The sequence below is a fragment of the Mya arenaria genome, chromosome 6, assembly GCF_026914265.1.
Source record: "Mya arenaria isolate MELC-2E11 chromosome 6, ASM2691426v1".
NCBI lineage: Eukaryota > Metazoa > Mollusca > Bivalvia > Myida > Myidae > Mya > Mya arenaria.
In genome coordinates this window covers 13,967,738-13,987,713 of record NC_069127.1, presented here as the reverse complement: position 1 = coordinate 13,987,713, position 19,976 = coordinate 13,967,738, and the positions used below count along the sequence as shown (strand labels likewise).

General features: G+C 35.8%; 1 protein-coding gene across 1 annotated transcript in view; it reads left to right on the top strand.

Annotated features, from left to right (window-relative positions):
- The window catches only part of LOC128237236 (mitogen-activated protein kinase kinase kinase 4-like), a 61,251-nt gene extending 42,933 nt beyond the window's left edge, over positions 1-18,318 (top strand). Inside the window, exons 19-26 of the mRNA XM_052952583.1 lie at positions 208-423; positions 659-729; positions 1,250-1,369; positions 2,077-2,236; positions 5,217-5,336; positions 6,647-6,753; positions 7,026-7,205; positions 12,159-18,318. Coding sequence (XP_052808543.1) covers positions 208-423; positions 659-729; positions 1,250-1,369; positions 2,077-2,236; positions 5,217-5,336; positions 6,647-6,753; positions 7,026-7,205; positions 12,159-12,209 — 1,025 coding nt within the window. The 3' untranslated portion in view covers positions 12,210-18,318. The remainder of the gene's footprint in view (positions 1-207; positions 424-658; positions 730-1,249; positions 1,370-2,076; positions 2,237-5,216; positions 5,337-6,646; positions 6,754-7,025; positions 7,206-12,158) is intronic.
- Positions 18,319-19,976: the final 1,658 nt, after the last annotated feature.

Sequence of the window (19,976 nt, the reverse complement as noted above, 5' to 3'; positions counted from 1 at the left end):
TAAATTGAATTTAAAAGAAGCGTATCCATGAAAACGTTAGATGGTATTATTGTAAATTGTTCTGTCAAGATTGAATTAAACACAAACCCTTTTATATGGCACAATGACATGTAGGAATAAATGAAGTATTATTTTCTGTAAACCTTACTACATGTGATCTGTGTACCTCTGACCTGTAACATGCATGTTTCTCTGGCTATCTACCAGGTTCTGATGGAGGCCTGAACTTGTGTGCAAGCCACAACATGTTCAGCTACAAACCCCACACCCGCATGGTCACTGCAATCGAAAATCTTGAACGGAGCCGGCAAGAGGCGCTGCGTGAACGCAAGGTGATTGGCCATGTGACGGAGCACCGTGAGGTCAGCTACCACGTTAACACACGCAAGGTTAACTTCCACTGGCAGAAAGGCAACAAGATCGGTATGTGCTCTGTAGTTTAGTGGCAGTTATGTATTCATAATTAAATAATATTTAATGGACAATAATTTTGATGTTAAAAGTATCTGCAATAAATGGTTTAAAAAGAGCTTACAACATACATGCAGAATGATATTACTGTAAGAAAATCTGGAAGATGCATGTTCACTTCTCATAAAGATTAGTTGACACAGGTCTACAGAGATCCAGCTTGAGTGTGTGTTACTTGCTGTTATAGGTGAGGGGCAGTTTGGGAAGGTGTACTCGGCAGTGAACATGGATACAGGCGTACTCATGGCCATGAAGGAGGTACATGCTCTACATGTGATGTCCACGCTTAGTGATTTATTGTTGCAATTTAACTTGTGTGTTTCATTAGCTCTTTCATCATGTAATGTTGAAGTCTTGGTGTCCTTATTTATGTCATTGTCGCTTTTGCCATGCAGAAACTAAAGTTTTGAAACTGTTCAAAATATTGAAGATAAAACTGATGTGACCAGTCAAACCATTTGTTTCCAAATATTTTTTTTTACTATTTTGAATTGCCAAGTTGGAAAAGTGATTTACAATATGATCATTGATAAGAGGGTGATATTATTCATGCATGTAGCAAGCCCCATCACTGGCGACTTTCCCTTGAATAAGTGAGAACACAATTGGAATGTTCGCCCATTTGTACTGAATAATAGTAACCTGCTATGGTATGTTTCCAGGTTGGAAAAATGTCTATGGCGAAAGCTTCCTTTTAATTTTTTTCCTTTGCGGATTTATCAGAAAATTTACGGTATTGATGTTACCTGCTCAGTCCAATGTGTGATCTACTTTTCAGATGAAGTTTCCATCAGCGGACATGCAGAGCCATTTCAAGGACATCATAGATGAGATCAAGATATTTGAAGGGATCTCCCATCCTAACCTGGTCAAGTACTTTGGAGTGGAAGTACACAGGGTCAGTGCATAGTCTTTCTCTATATGGATGCCTGTTATTATTCTTACAATAATATAGTAATAGTAGTAGTTTTCTAAGTATAGAAAATTATGCAGAAAATGGAAATGTGTTGACTAAAATACCCCTACTTTACCTACTTAAAATAGTCAAAACATCCACAGCCAATATCAGGTTTCATTTAATTAACTTTACACTAGCAATACACTCGCAATATGAAAGCAATGTTCTTATATACTAGTACATATAGGTGTATCAGTTACTGTTATGAAACTAGCTAAATGTATCAAAAATTATCAATTTACATTACGGTACCTATTTTTAGGTAAGGACAGGCACTTGCCGGTTACAGTTTGGGGCCACTCAAAATATTTTTTAGGATTCGATTTTCATTGTCAGTGAACAGATATTAAAAAAAGTAAAATCACAATTGTCGTGCCTTTCCAAGCTTTCAGTGCTTTCATATTTAAATATGTGAGCACAAGATAAAATATTTTATGTTTAAAAGTCAACAACGATGTCGTCAATGACGTTGTTAACCTTCACAAAGTTCTGAATAATCAGCCTGTAGAATTGTAAAAAGCATGCTAATGGCATTATATAATTTGTTCCACATGAATCCCAGGAGTTAATAGAATTTTACCATTCTTCGTCCCTGTTATGCTGTACAAATGTTTTCCCATCAACAAGTGTTGTTTCTGCCCCTGCAGTCGGAGATGCTGGTGTTTATGGAGTACTGTGACCGGGGTACCATAGACGAGGTGTCACGTATCGGCCTTACAGAGGACCTCATACGGAAATACACCAAGGAGCTGATACGGGCCGTGCAGGTGCTCCATGACAATAAGATTGTACACAGGGACATCAAAGGTGGGTGCTTGATTTAAGATACATGTCAGGTGTAGAAATCATATAAGCTATCAGATCAGGTTTAAAAAAAAAAATGTATTGTCATAGTCTTGATCTCTTTATTAGTGTCATTGTCATTTTTGCTGTCATAAAAAAGTAACTTAAAGTTGGAATCTTTTGTCTTTCTATTTAAGACGTTATAGCTGGCCCCATTTTTAGCTTGACTATTCGAAGAATATGGAGAGCTATACTACTCACCCAAGCGTCAGCGTTGGCGTCACACCTTGGTTAAGGTTTTGCATGCAAGCACACATAGGTTAATATCTCAACAACTACTTGAGGTATTGCACTGAGACTTTATACAGTGGTACTCAACCTTCCAACCTACTTAATTTACCAAGTTAGAACACTTTAATTTGCATTATATGCAGATAATAGGCCTTTATTATTCGACTTAGAAATTCTGGTTAAGGTTTTGAGTGCAAGCACACTTAGGTTAATATCTCAGCAACTACTTGAGGTATTGCATTGATACTTGATACAATGGTACTCAACCATCCAACCTACTTAATTAACCAAGTAAGATAACTGTAGTTTGCATTTAATGCAAATAGTAGGCCTTTATTATTCAACTTAGAAATACTGGTTAAGGTTTTGCGTGCAAGCACACATAGGTTAATATCTCAGCAAGTACTTGAGGTATTGCATTGAGACCTGATACAATGGTACTCAACCATCCAACCTACTTTATTAACCAAGTAAGATAACTTAAGTTTGCATTTAATGTAAATAATTGCCCTTTATTATTCAACTAAGAAATTCTGGTCAAGGTTTTGCGTGCAAGCACACAAAGGTTTATATCTCAGCAACTACTTGAGGTATTGCATTAAGACTTTATGCAGTGGTACTCAACCATCCAACCTACTTTATTAACCAAGTAAGATAACTTAAGTTTGCATTTAATGTAAATAATTGCCCTTTATTATTCAACTAAGATATTCTGGTCAAGGTTTTGCGTGCAAGCACACAAAGGTTTATATCTCAACAACTACTTGAGGTATTGCATTAAGACTTTATGCAGTGGTACTCAACCATCCAACCTACTTAATTAGCCAAGTAAGATAACTGTAGTTTGCATTTAATGCAAATAGTAGGCCTTTATTATTCAACTTAGAAATTCTGGTTAAGGTTTTGCATGTTAGCACACGTAGGTTAATATCTCAGCAACTACGTGAAGTATTGCATTGAGACTTGATACAATGGTACTCAACCATCCAACCTACTTAATTAACCATGTTAGATAACTTTAGTTTGCATTATATTCAAATAATGGCCCCTTTTTAAGACATAGAAATACTGGTTACGGTTTTGCTTGTTACCACTTTTAAGTCAATACCTCAGCGAACACATCATGTATTGCATTGAAACTTTACACACATGCTCCCAACCATTTAACCTTCTTCTTTAATCAACTAAGATAACTCCATCTCTAATATTATATAATTTTTGCCCCATTATTATGCGACTTAGAAATGTCTTGCATGTAAGCACACATAGGATAATATCTCAGCAACTACTTGATGTATTGCATTGAGACTTTATACAATGGTATTCAACCACCCAACCTAATTGAATAACCAAGTTAGATAACTGTATTTTGCAAATAATGGCCCTTTATTATTAGACTTAAAAATTCTGGTTAAAATTTTGCATGTAACCACATTTATGTAAATATCTCATCACATCATTTATTGCTTTGAAATCTAATCTAACAGTGATCCATGCATGTTTTGCCAAAACTTTTCAATCCTTACACTGAAAAGCGGCTGAATAGTCAAGCGCTCTGTCACTGTGACTGCTCTTGTCTTAAATGCTTTTAAGCCCAACAAGTTCAAGCTTTTCTTTTATTAGCATAATTAATTGCCTTAACTTGATATTAAAAAAAATAAACATACTAAATCATGATTATCATCAATCTTTCTTTCTGTAAAACTCAGAACTCTTTAAAAGTGAGAAATTAACACAATTTATACAAACACAAAAATAGTGAGCTCAGCCTGATTCTGTGATAAGGGACATGAGATTGTATGAGAAATTGAGGCGTGGGGTTGCCAGATTGTTCATTATATTGGTTTTTTGCACACCGGATAGGCATTTCCGGTGAATTCAGCTGTGCTGGAAAACTTCATCTGGCGTCCCCCCATGCCAGATGAGTCATGCGCTGTGACGTAATACTTTCAATTTCTTTTATAATATGTTTTATGTAATCATAATTATGAGATTTAAATAGATGAGTTCCATTAACATTAACTTTACAAAAATGAACTTTAAAAAACAAAACAAAATAACCCTATAAAGACGTTATTGCGAAGGAACTTATTGACGTCTGCAGTGAATAAAAATTACTGCCCGTCATGACGTCAGTAAACATTATCGCACGCGCTTTTTGGTGATGTGTACAAAATGCACTTTTTTATTTACTTTCTTCACAAAAAATGTAATTTAATGTATGCTAGAAAAAATATCTATCATGTGTGTCTGTTCCGGATAGAAAAATCCGACCCTCCGGCACGCTGCGTAGCCGGTAACTCGGCAAGCCTCGTTACCTGGCAACCCAGGTTCCCTCGGGTCAGATTTTTCTTTCCGGAACCGGAACACATGACAGATATTATTAATATAGTCACGAGTCACATCCAACATGTCATTGATATTCATTATTGGTTGAGTTTATCAAATTTATCTTGAGCATTTTGTTAATAATAAACATTTAAGTTTGAACAACATTTCAGGAAATGACCGTTCTTAAGTTCCAAGTATACTATGTAGTATCAAAATTTAAGATGTATGTTTGTTAAACATAATTATTATGCATTGTGGAAGTTGAAAAAAGGCTGGTAGCCTTTGGAACCCCTGTTGGTCCCAGAAGTCATAGGGGAATGCCTTAAGCTCCTGAGATTTAAGGTATGATATACATAAAGCAGGTCATACAATATTACTGCAGGTGCCAACATATTTCTGACATCTTCTGGCTGCCTGAAGCTGGGAGACTTTGGCTGCTCAGTGAAGCTGAAGAACCACACCACCATGGTAGGGGAGGTGAACAAGCTGGTTGGAACCACAGGTATGTAGCATCATGTCAAGCAATTACCGTCATACTCCGCAATAGGCAGTACATCATAATGTCCAGCAATTACTGTCATACCCAGCAATAGGCAGTACATCATAATGTCCAGCAATTGCCATCAAACCCAGCAATTACATTGCATCATCATGTCCAGCAATTACATTACATCATCATGTCCAGCAATTGCATTGCATCATAATGTGCGGCAATTACATTGCATCATGATGTCCAACAATTACAGGGCATCATCATATCCAGCAATGTAATTGCATCATAATGTCCGGCAATTTCATTGCATCATCATGTCCAACAATTACAGGGCATAATCATGTCCAGCAATTACAGTGCATCATCATGTCCAGCAATTACAGGGCATCATCATGTCCAGCAATTACATTGCATCATAATGTCCGGCAATTACATTGCATCATAATGTCCAGCAATTACAGGGCTTCATCATGTCCGGCAATAACATTGCATCATAATGTCCGGCAATTTCATTGCATTATAATGTCCGGCAATTACAGGGCATCATCACGTCCAGCAATTACAGGGCATCATCATGTCCAGCAATTACAGTGCATCATCATGTCCGGCAATAACATTGCATCATAATGTCTGGCAATTTCATTGCATTATAATGTCCGGCAATTACAGGGCATCATGTCCAGCAATTATGGGGCATCATCATGTCCAGCAATTACAGTGCATCATCATGTCCAGCAAATTCATTGCATCACCATGTACAGCAATTACAGTGCATCATCATGTACAGCAAATTCAGTGCATCATCATGTCCAGCAAATTCAGTGCATCATCATGTACAGCAATTACAGTGCATCATCATGTCCAGCAAATTCAGTGCATCATCATGTCCAGCAAATTCAGTGCATCATCTTGTACAGCAATTACAGTGCATCATCATGTCCAGCAAATTCAGTGCATCATCATGTCCAGCAAATTCAGTGCATCATCTTGTATAGCAATTACAAGGCTTCATCATGTCCAGCAATTAGCAATGTTTTGATTCAGATTAAGAATGAATCCATTGTCATTGCTTTGAACCATTGTACCAAGCCCTGTTATATTAAATTTTGGCTTTGAATGAGTGAGACATGCTAGTGTTCATATTCATTCTACTTGCTCAGTCTTAGAGATTTTTTACTTCTTTAAAATGCTGACATGAATTTCGATGTTGAATTAAATTGTACTTAAAATGGACGGTTAAACTTGAGAGCTTTCGTAAATGTGTTGAGATTATTTGTAATAGATAAATTATTTCAGAGTATTTTTGTTGCTGTTTTCAGCTTACATGGCCCCAGAGGTTGTAACAAAGAATGATAGCGAGGGTCACGGGCGAGCAGCGGACATCTGGAGTATCGGATGTGTTGTCATAGAAATGGCATCAGGAAAGGTACTGTCTGTTAAAGAGATTGTATTTCATTGACTTTCATTGTGATTGTGTTAAAAAAGGATGCTTGTCCTAGGTATATCTTAATATATTACACACAGTTAATGTATTTTGGTCTTGGGTAACTCTTTATTAAACATGTTCACATTACAAGTGATGTCTAAGAAGCGTTTTCTGACAGTTAACTACTTGCAAACTAGGAATAAAAAAATCCATACCCATGTACACATAAAGTAGTTAACCTTAACACCAATATTACAACTCGTGATTTTCAGCGTCCCTGGCACGAGTTTGAGAACAACTTCCAGATCATGTTTAAGCTAGGTATGGGTGCGATCCCGAGTATTCCGGAGATGCTGTCCGAGGAGGGACGGGACTTCCTTTCCCACTGTCTTGAAATTGACCCGGACCACCGCTGGTCCACCTCGCAGCTACTCGACCACCCCTTCACCAAGGTGAAAAAATAAATTAGAACATAAATTAAAGGATTGTTTCCTTTTTTTGTGCATTCAGTATAAACGCTAAGCCGCATTTTGCAAATCCATGAAGTGCGTAAGCATTTTTTTAGATCAGTATATGTCCGGCGTCTGTCCTCCGTCGTTCGGCGTCTGGCGTCAACAATTGGTTATAATCATCTTCTCCTTAACCGCTTGGACAATTTTGATTAAACTAAATGATCCTTGGTTGGTGCTTTATCAAAATTGTTCAAAGAAATGATTTCCATGCTGAACTCTGGTTGCCATGGCAACCTAAGGGAAAATGTCAACAATTGGTTATAATCATCTTCTCCTAAACCGCTTGCACAATTTTGATGAAACTTCATAGGAATGATCCTTGGTTGGTGCTTTTTCAAAATTGTTCAAAGAATTTAATTCCATGCAGAACTCTGGTTGCCATGGCAACCTAAATGAAAATGTCAACAATTGGTTATAATCATCTTCTCCTAAATCGCTTGGACAATTTTGATTAAACTGCATAGGAATGATCCTTGGTTGGTGCTTTTTCAAAATTGTTCAAAGAATTTAATTCCATGCAAAACTCAGGTTGCCATGGCAACCTAAAATTGGTAATAATAATCTTCTTCTCCTAAACCGCTTGAACAATTTTGATGAAACTTCATAGAAATGATCCTTGGTTGGTGCTTTTTCAAAATTGTTCAAAGAATTAATTCCATGCAGAACTCTGATTGCCATGGCAACCTAAAGGAAAATGTCAACAATTGGTTATAATCATCTTCTTCTCCTTAATCGCTTGGACAATTTTGATGAACTGCATAGGAATGATCCTTGGTTGGTGCTTTTTCAAAATTGTTCAAAGAATTTTATTCCATACAGAACTCAGGTTGCCATGGCAACCTAAAATTGGTTATAATAATCTTCTTCTCCTAAACCGCTTGGACATTTTTATGAAACTTCATAGAAATGATCCTTGGTTGGTGCTTTTTCAAAATTGTTCAAAGAATTTAATTCCATGCTGAACTCTGTTTGCCATGGCAACCTAAAGGAAAATGTCAACAGTTGGTTTTAATCATCTTCTTCTCCTAAACTGCTTGGACAATTTTGATGAAACTTCATAGGAATGATCCTTGGTTGGTGCTTTTCAAAATTGTTCAAAGAATTTAATTCCATGCAGAACACTGGTTGCCATGGCAAACTAAATGAAAATGTCAATAATTGGTTATAATCATCTTCTTCTCCTAAATTGCTTGGACAATTTTGATGAAACTGCATAGGAATGATCCTTGGTTGGTGCTTTTTCAAAATTGTTCAAAGAATTTAATTCCATGCAGAACTCAGGTTGCCATGGCAACCTAAAATTGGTAATAATAATCTTCTTCTCCTAAACCGCTTGGACAATTTTGATGAAACTTTATAGAAATGATCCTTGGTTGGTGCTTTTTCAAAATTGTTCAAAGAATTTTATTCCATGCAGAACTCTGGTTGCCATGGCAACCTAAAGGAAAATGTCAACAATTGGTTATAATCATCTTCTTCTCCTTAATCGCTTGGACAATTTTGATGAACTGCATAGGAATGATCCTTGGTTGGTGCTTTTTCAAAATTGTTCAAAGAATTTAATTCCATGCAGAACTCAGGTTGCCATGGCAACCTAAAATTGGTAATAATAATCTTCTTCTCCTAAACCGCTTGGACAATTTTGATGAAACTTTATAGAAATGATCCTTGGTTGGTGCTTTTTCAAAATTGTTCAAAGAATTTTATTCCATGCAGAACTCTGGTTGCCATGGCAACCTAAAGGAAAATGTCAACAATTGGTTATAATCATCTTCTTCTCCTTAATCGCTTGGACAATTTTGATGAACTGCATAGGAATGATCCTTGGTTGGTGCTTTTTCAAAGTTGTTCAAAGAAATTAATTCCATGCAAAACTCTGATTGCCATGGCAACCTAAAGGAAATATTACAAAACTTGTTTTGGCAAATTCTATGAAGCCTAGTGCTTAAATATTTGGTGTGTAGCATTATTGATTGGTTATCTACCATTTTTATTCAATTTATGCCCCTGGAGAAAAATTGGCCTCAGCCCATGGGCTACACGTTCATCAAAAATACATTTTGTTAAAATCTGATAGTTATGTAAAGTTTACTCTTGAAGCAAGGGCAGCAAGTCTTGCTATATGGTCTCCCTTTTTGTTGGAGATTCCACTACTTTCTATTTTTAGGAACAAGGGAATAGATTTTAAATTTAATTAAGTCTTCAACATAGTCACTTCTGAGGTAATTATTGTTCTTTTTCTTAGGTTCATAGATTCAAAAAAATATTATACACTTTATTCTTTAGAAGAAATTTCATTTTTACTTAATAATAAATTTAATCATCAGACTTTTCCATTGAACTTAATGTAGATTATTGTTCATGCAGGTGCTACAATCTTATCTTCTGTGTGGATAGTGTTATTCACTAATAACTTATATAAAGAAAAAAAATATTATTAATATTAGAAGGAATGTGATGTTGTCCTAGATGGGTAAAGGTGATAATATTAGTTGAAGGTGTTGAATGTGATCTGATATTTGATTTTTAGAGCTTAAGGCAGTTTATTGATTTTATTGGATGGTGCATTGTTTTTTGTTTGTGTATTTATACTAAAAGTTCTTTCAGTGTGCAAGCAATTTAACATAGTATTGTCAGTGTGCAGGCAATTGAACAAAGTCCTGTCAGTGTGCAGGCAACTGAACAAAGTCCTGTCATTGTGCAGGCAATTGAACAAAGTCCTGTCAGTGTGCAGGCAACTGAAAACAGTCCTGTCAGTGTAAAGATATCTGTACCAAGTGCTGTCAGTGTGCAGTCAATTATTAAATCCTGTCAGTTAGGTGCGCAGGCAACTGAACAAAGTCCTGTCAGTGTGCAGGTGAGAATCAAATTCTGTCAGTGTGCAGTCAATCATCAAGTCCTGTCAGTGTGCAGGCAACTAAACAAAATCCTGTCAGTGTGCAGTCAATCACCAAGTCCTGTCAGTGTGAAGGAAACTGTGACAAGTCCTGTCAGTGTGCAGGCAACTGACAAGTCCTGTCAGTGATTATTCAGGCAACATGTTTGACCAGTATGTTTTTATGCCCCCGAAGGTGGGCATATTAAAATTGCACCGTCCGTCCGTCCCTCGGTGTGTCTGGCTCATTGACTTGTGTCCATGCTGTAACTTTCTCTTGTATGGACAGATATTAATATAACTTACCACATGTATTCGACATACCAAGACGACGTGTTGTGTGCAAGACCCGTGTCCTTACCTCTTAGGTCAAGGTCACACTTAGTGTTTATTCACAATGGAATGCTGCACATAAGTACATAGAGTATAAGTTGTCATGTCCGGGCTGTAACTTTCTCTTGTATGGACATATTTTAAAATAACTTGCCACATGCATTTTACATACTAAGACGACATGCTGCATGCAAGACCTGTGTCCCTCCCTCTAAGGTCAAGGTCACACTTAGGTGTTTATTCACAATGGAATTCTGCATATAAGGACATAGAGTATAGGTTGTGTCCGGCTGTAACTTTCTCTTGTATGGACATAATTTAAAATGACTTGCCACATGTGTTTGACATATCAAGACGATGGGCCGTGTGCAAGACTCATGTCCCAACCTCTAAGGTCAAGGTCACACGAAGTGTAATTCACAATGATATGCTGCATATATAAGGACATAGAGTTTAGGTTGTCCTGTCTTGGCTATAACTTTCTCTTGTATGGACAGATTTTAAAATGACTTGCCACATGTGTTTAACATACGACGTGTCGTATTCAAGACCCATGTCCTTACCTCTAAGTTGAGTGTTTATTCGCAATGGAACGCTGCATATAAGTACATGGAGTATATGCTTTCGTGTCCGGGCTGTAACTTTCTCTTGTATGGACAGATTTTAAAATGACTTGCCACATGTATTCGACATACCAAGACGACATGTTGTGTATAAGACCCATGTCCCTACTTCTAAGATGAAAGATACACTAAGTGTTTATTCACATTGGAATGCTGAATATGAGGACATAAGAGTGTAGGCTGTCAAGTATGGGTGGTATTTTTTATGTTTAGAGGCAATTTAAAATAACTTGCCATATGTATTTGACACGTAAAGGCAAGATCTTTTTATGTACTTGTTCATAGGTCAATGTCACATTCGGGGGCATTCGTCTCATATTGTGACAGCTCTTGTTCAATATTCTTTGAGAAACAAGCTATATTGATAACAAAGGTTAAACTCTTTTACTCAGGTGAGCGATTTAGGGCCATCATGGCCTTCTTGTTTAAGTTGCAAAAATGCAGCCAAGTGTTCATACTGCATGAAAGCATCACTAATAAGAATTAATCCTTATATTTACATTTTCCCTTTTTCATTATTTTATTGATTTATGGTATTTATGATTTTGGTTGTAATAATTATCGCCTTTATCAAGAAAATTATTTCTTCCTAAACCTGCCAGAGGTCACAAGAGGTCGACCAGTTCTTGCAAAATGAACGCAAATTTTATCGTACAGGAAATCAAGTGCAAATATAAACATTTAGACTTAATCATATTCAGCCTATCATCATAATTATTTAATGAATAAACATACTGTATATGCAGGAAGATAAGAGACATACTAGTCTAGCTGACTGAGGGAGATGCCTTCTGTGTTTAAATGCAGTGATCAGTGTATTTGTTTTCAGTTTTAAGCATTGATTGCATAGGCATATGTCGAAATGGTCTTAGGGTTAGATATGTTGGAAATTTGTTCTTGATGAAGATTTGAGCAGGAATAGAATTGTGTGCGTAATAAACATTTTTAGTTCTCATTTATTGAAAGTGGTTGGTTTTAAATAGTTTTTTGCCTCTATGAACCTTGTACTTTAGAAGCTAAAATAACAAAACATTACCAATTTTCTGTTATTTTTCATTGCAGATCTATGACCCAGAGGCCGATGAGGAGGGTGCCAGTGAGGGGCATGGGTAGCAGGCAACACACAGTCTGAAATGGGATATTGTTGTGATAGTATATTGACATGATGTTAATCCTCCAGGGCTGTTCATATTGTTGTCATGTTATATATCCTGACATGTGATATTGAGGCTCATGCAATTATATGCGTGACATGGACATGATGTTCACCCCTTCACAGGGTCATTAAGGTGATAGATAGTTACGACATGCTTCTCGCCCCTTGTGTGCAGGAGATATCCACAGAGTTGTGATAGTAGGACCATGTGATTGCCGTATGATTGCCAATGGACTGGTCCAAAATTGAATTAAGTTAGTGTGATCTTGTAGTTTTTTAACAGATGACAGATTTTTATTTTCATGACTGTTTAAAGTTGTGAAATAGATATTCAGATGTATTGTTGAGGAAAAGTGCAATTTAATGCGCTCGCTTCTTTCTATTTATTATGAAGTTGAAATTTATTAATAACTTATGATTTTATCTGCATTATTAACTGTTATTACTCTAGAATGTGTTGTATGTTGCTATTATGGTTGTATTTCCTGGAATGCTTGTTTCCTTCTCAATCATGTTTATTGTTAGACATACACAGTTCTGAAGGTTAGGAGTCATCATTCGGTTACCGCAACATTTAAATGGAATTGAGACTGAATGATTTTCATTTCATCATTTCATCATTTCAACTGCTTGCCATTTTCTGTACGGCTTCTATGTAAAAAAAAGTGGGCCCAGCTGAAGACGGATGTAAATCCTTCTATTTTTATATGGACTTAAGTCTGTCTTGCCTGGAGGCCTCAAATTTTGCAAACAGGTGTAAGAAATAATTTTATAAATCCACTTATTGGTGCATAGGAGGTTTTAGATATTGTGTGACAGTTGCCTCTTTATGATGTGTGCATCTGTCTCACATTGTCTATGCTTTCATGGTGGTCTTCAAATACTTATTCGTATCAACTTCTGACTTTGCAAAGCCAGTACATGCACATGTATTTTAACTTCTGCCAAGTCAAGAAAACACACTTATTACTTTAATCCAGAAACTGTTTATAATTCAAACTCAAGAAATTGTTTTCAATTTCAAATTTTCTTCTTCAATGGAAAGAAAAAGTCCTCATGTACATGTTTTTAGAATCTCAAATCAATGCAAGTTTCTATTTTCCATAAGAATGATATTATTAGAAAACACTTAAGACAGTATGTTTAGAAAGGTTTTACATATTATATTGGGTTTTATGTACACTTTATTTTTTTCTGAATTCTTACATCCAATATTTTATTTAAAAAAAACAGATGAAGTATTTGACACATTTACATGTAGGTAATTTTGAAGTTGCCAAGCGCTCAGGACCCGGTTTCAATAAAGAACTATAGTTGTATCATAAATCATACATCTGTATAAAGATCCCAAATGTTATGCACATTGATTGGATGCTTTTAACTTTTTGTTCAGTTTTAAACCTGGCAAATGTTTGCTTCATGAAACAAAACTATTACATATAATTTCAATTTACTACTAAAATAGACTACGATCTTTATTGAAATGGCCTCCGGAACTATATTGATTTTATCACTTATATTTTTTTTCATTTAATAATTAAATGGCTAGTTAACCTTTCATAGTCGGTGATTATTTGTAATGCATGTGGTGATCATTGTTATAGTTTGTTTTAATGAAATGTGATAAGTTACTTAATTTTTTTCATCAAATGATTGCTATTCTTGTGATAAGAACTACATCTATACCTGGTATTTGTCTGTTAAGGGTGAAACAGTTCGTAGAACTGAATACATGTATTAGTTGGAATTTATCAGAGATCAAGCCATGGCAATAATGGTAAACCATGAAATTATTTTTTTATAAATTATGTATTTAAATTTTTATGTTGAAAATTGTTGATGTTATTATGGATTTGTTATTGTACATGGATGTTGAAATTAGTTTTAATACATGAACATATAGTTTTAATTTCTAAGGTATATGTTTTGGTTTTTGAATTTAGTAACCATGCTGGCATAGATTTATCTTGCTGACACAACTAAAGCCTTCAGCGTTTCCTACAGGAGTGACCAAGGTCACAGTATTTTGTGTCTCAAAAGGGCACAGCAGTAACATGTCACTTTCCTAAATGGACACCCTGGCATATCTGACTTGCAAAGGACTCCTTCGACCGGGTGTACATCCCAGTCTTGAAGAAACACTGGCCTATTCTTACCCTACCTCTTTACCTGAAATCACCTTGGTGACTGGTGTTTCTATGAGCTCTTTAGGTAAGGATAGTGGATATCAGAGAATGTACTTAGTCTTGGAAAACTTTGTTGTGATATATCTACCTGCCTAAATGCATATTGAAGTTAGGGCATTTTAAGAATTCTACGAGCTTAAATGCTGATGGAAATTAGGGGATTTTAACAAATTTACATGCCTGAAGACTTTGAAAAATTCGGGCTTTTTAATAAATCTTCATGCCTAAATGCTTATGGAAATTATTGCATTTGATTAAATCTACCTGCCTATGAGCACATTCAAATAAAGTAATTATCATCAAACTTCAACATGGTGTCAAAATCGTTGCTCTTCATTTTCTTTACAAATACTTATATTGCCTTTGCCTTTCCTAAAGAGTAAAACCGATGATTATCTTGCCTTAACTGCTTGGCCATCATTCATTGCAGAGGCATTGGCAAGCATCTAATCTCGAATACTCTTGTCAAATTGGTAATTCATCCAATTCCAGCACTTTTCATAGGAATTGCAAACTTGATCAGTGGCCTTTTTTCATCAAGATTGATATAGTTGGTTTTGTGCCCTAGAGACTCGCAACAGTCCAGAACTACTGTTGAAAATCTCACTTAGGAACGAAACCACTCCTGGGATTCTGAATGAAACAGCCCCATGGTTATTCTTGATCACATAGATGCCCCAGAAATGAATTTCAGTCCTAAAGTATAAACCAGTCCAAATACACCTTCAAGAGACTTGCTCATGTTTTTGGACCATTTTTATTTAATGGTAATGCATCTGAAACAGTAATATTAGAATTATTTTACTCTTTGATACCGAAATTGCCGAAAAAATAAGATGTATGAAAAATAATATTTTGGTTTTAGTTGGAGAGTAAATTCAGGTCATGTAAAAAAAGTCATCTTAACCACCAGGTCACAAGGACTAATACTTCAGTTTATGGATATTTTGACCTTTTAAGAATACATTGAAAACATCCCATGATAATGTCAATCGACCAATCACGCTACAAGGAATCACTAAATCCTGTTACTAACGCTTTTTTAAATTGTGGTCTTTAAAGATAATGTTTGAGCTTATATCAACATTTGCTAAAGAGTTCCAGCTGTGGGTATCTTATTTTAACACTCCTAATGACTTGCCATACTTTTTCGTCATAAAAAACTGCATTTGACAAAACATGAGTGAGTCCCTTTAACATCAGTGATGAATTTGTTTTAATAGTCATGATGCTTGTGCATGATTTTTTACTTTCAATGGCTGAGATGCCATGTACTATGTACTGTACATGTATTTTCACATGGTGCACAGTGTTTTTGAGGACATACAAAGTTTTCATGGCCAGTATTGTAAACACCCAACATTCCACTCACTATGTATGTATACGATAAGGATCAAGAACTTTCAGTTTCGTTTAAATTTCATTGATTTGCAGAATATCAAAATTATGCATGCTTTTTTAAGTTTCACGATTTTTTTAATTAAAAAAGGAATATCCTAATATGTTACGACTTTCCGAGAAGCCACGTTTACTTTCTGATAAGTTGCACATTATATTTTTTAACCTCAATTGTAATGTATGCCTGCTTGTTATTACATTTAAAGATGCACTCGTACTCGTAAATACAACTGATTAATTTTGCTGAAAAAGGATGAATAAATATTGAAAACAATGGTTCTTATGAAGCATACCATGTTTAATTTGAAAGAAAGGTGTAGAAAACACGGTATTTCTATCTTCTGAGACGATAGTTTATCACTGTAAATCTTTTAAGACCCACCAGTCATATAATATTTGTACGTTTTCAGCTATTAAATACACGGTTACAAACTTGTTAACAGTGATTAAGTAAGAAGTGAAAGGTTTATCACTCAAAACTTATGTTTGTAATACATGTGCATGTATTGATTTTAAATAGGAGTATCCATGTAAGCAATTAATTGCTGTCTATTTTGGTTTAATTTCGACTGGACTATTGTGAATTTCTGTTCAATTGAATCATGTAGTATTTGACAAGTTGAAATGTCCCCATTTCTGATATTGCTATCTATTTGTGTTCACTAGATCAACTTGGAACATGACATTGCCTTGTATTATGGCTCAAGAGGACGTCAGCTCACTGTTTTACATACACGCTTTTGAAAGCGATGTAGATGTCCATAAATCATCAAGGGGTTTAACTCCTGAAAAAAATATAGCCAGACTGATTTGCGCTCTGCAATAAGTGTATTGACAATCTATATATTTGTCTGAAGTTTTCATGTGAATAACTGACAGAAATGTTTTTGTGTTGAGACTGTTATTTAATTCTTTGCCTGCTACTGACTTACACTTTCCCTCATTGGCAACTCCAAGGCTAGGACTGGGACTCGACTTTCTGTTTACAAGTAAAGTAGAAATAAACACTCATATTTTGGCAACTGCCTGAGTCAAGATGCTGGTATCTTTTTCTTTTTGATGTGCATAAATTTAAATAAGCAGTTCTATATGTTACTTTTTTAATAATGATTTTAGTTCAATTACTAGTATAAATGTCAATTTTACTATTTTGTTTGTATTGGCAGCCTCCTGACACCAATGTCACAAAAAATCTTGAGTCTCTTTGAACAGGACTAGGCTGAGCTCACTTTTTATCCCCCGCCTATGAAATAGGGAGGGGGATATTGAAATGGCGTTGTCCGTCCTTCCGTCTTTCCTTCCGTCCGTCCTTCCTTCCGTCCGTCACCTGCGTTTTCTCAGTAACTAGCCGGTATAATTTCATGAAACTTAAAATAAATATGAACCACTATATTGGAATGATGCCCGTCCAAAAAAAAATTTGATTGGTCAATTGTCCTTGGAGTTATTGCCCTTGAATTTTTGAAAAATGCACATTCACAGCCATTTCTCAGTCACTAGCTGGCAGAATTTCATGAAACTTAAAATAAATATGAATTACTATACTGGGATGATGCCTGTTCATTTTTTTTTGGATTGGTCAATTGTACTTGGAGTTATTGCCCTTGATTTTTTGAAAAACTCTCATTTACAGCCATTTCTCAGTAACTAGTTGGTAGAAATTCTTGAAACTTGAAATAAATATGAACCAACATACTGCGATGATGCCTGTTTATTTATATTTTGGATTGTGTAATTTCTATATGAGTTACTTGCCCTTGATTTATTAAAAGATCCATGTTTGCAGCCTTTTCTATGCAACTAGCTGGTAGAATTTCATGACACTTGGAATAAATTAGAACCAACATACTGTGATGATGCCTGTCTATTTTTCTTTTGGATTGGTCAATTTTCCTTAGAGTTATTGCCCTTGATTTATTAAAAAATCATTGTTTGCAGTCGTTTCTCAGTAAAACCAATGTGCTTATCTTATTCTTTCTGAGATTTTTTTTAACCTTCAAGCACAAACAAGCCATCAAGGACAAACAAGCCATCGTTGGCGGGGGATATCTTTTCACTGAAAATGCTTGTTTTGTTATCGTATAATTTGTGTAATATAAACATTCTTCAGAGTTTTTATACTGTATGAGATAATTGTCTTCATAATAATCACGATAAACTAATTTTCATTAAATTATATCAAGACTAAGTAAGGAATTGAATTGCTTACTTGAAGGGCTTACAAACTTTTGAGAAATTGGGGCCTGTTCTGCAATATGTTATTATATTTTTGATCAATTCAGTATGGTTGTCTCCAGGTTGTAGGAGAAAAATGCATACGCTATTTATCAATATTAATTAAGTTGTAAATGTGTAGGGATGACTGCTGTTTAAGTGTTTGTGATATGAATGTGATCATGTCTTGTTGTTTGAATGTTATCATGTTATTGTTAAAGTATAAAATAATTTATTCTCAAAGAATAAAATCACAGTAAGAAACCATTGACATGTTTCTTGTTTCTCATTGTGTGGTATACATATTATTACACAGTTGGTAACATACTAAATGTTAAAGGTCACAGATTATAAGTATATTCTTAAAAGTGTTGAGTTTATGTGCCTTTAAACTGCCTGTATGTTAAACACGAGATCCTGAGGCAGAGCAATATACATAATATTCGTTATGACTTTATAGGCATAACGACATTTATTTTTAGGAAATAAACCGATCTATTTAAGTCCTGTAAGAATTGTTTATCTTTTCGCAGTAATACACAACTTTGTAATTTTGACGCATTGTGGTCGTTTGTTTACACTTTCTGACAGCCGGAAGTGCAATTAATTTTTATAGTTGCTTTCGAATCTGGGATCGAATGTAATTAGATATCAAGATTTAAGGCTGAAATTAGGAACTAGTCTGTCATAGCTCTTCCTTTCCGTTTTCGTCTTCTGTAGGATAGCATACAAAAATTTACAGCTTCATAAAATCGTATTAAATCGAAGTATTTTCATTGTTTTCTTCACATTATTTTAAGTTAAAATTGCACAGAGATGCCTAAGGCTTGAAGGAAAAGAAAACATCAGGTGGAAGAGGATCTGGTCGAGCGAAATTTGGAAGATGTACCAGAGAAACCTGCGGGTGAGAATGTTATTGATTTTGAGAAAATCATATTGGCCTCAAAAATTATTCTGGGGGGTGGTGAGGGCACAGATTCACCAGGTGAAAGTCAAGGTCCAGAGACCACTTTGCCAATTTCAGTTGTTCGTCTGAGTGATGACGACTTGGCTGCACATGTCCCACAGCCATTGAGGGAACAAATTCAAAAAGGAAGTTTTATCAATTTGGCTCTTCTGTTAAAGGGTTCCATTGAATTGCAAGACTATGCTAGTAGGAACATTTTGCGGCTTAATGACGCCGGGCAAATTGAGTCAAAGCCACGTGAGTGTAGGGAAAAAATCAGTAACATTGAAAAATGGACTGACGCCTTTATCATTTTTTCGGGAGGGTACAAGACTTGAAGGGGAGTTAGTGCTTCAAGACTTGAAGGGGAGTTAGTGCTACAAGACTTGAAGGGGAGTTAGTGCTACAAGACTTGAAGGGGAGTTAGTGCTACAAGGCTTGAAGGGGAGTTAGTGCTTCAAGACTTGAAGGGGAGTTAGTGCTACAAGACTTGAAGGGGAGTTGGTGCTTCAAGACTTGAAGGGGAGTTAGTGCTACAAGACTTGAAGGGGAGGTAGTGCTTCAAGACTTGAAGGGGAGTTAGTGCTTCAAGTCTTGAAGGGGAGTTAGTGCTACAAGACTTGAAGGGGAGTTAGTGCTACAAGACTTGAAGGGGAGTTAGTGCTACAAGACTTGAAGGGGAGTTAGTGCTTCAAGTCTTGAAGGGGAGTTAGTGCTACAAGACTTGAAGGGGAGTTAGTGCTACAAAACTTGAAGGGGAGTTAGTGCTACAAGACTTGAAGGGGAGTTAGTGCTACAAGACTTGAAGGGGAGTTAGTGCTACAAGACTTGAAGGGGAGTTAGTGCTACAAGACTTGAAGGGGAGTTAGTGCTTCAAGTCTTGAAGGGGAGTTAGTGCTACAAGACTTGAAGGGGAGTTAGTGCTTCAAGTCTTGAAGGGGAGTTAGTGCTACAAGACTTGAAGGGGAGTTAGTGCTACA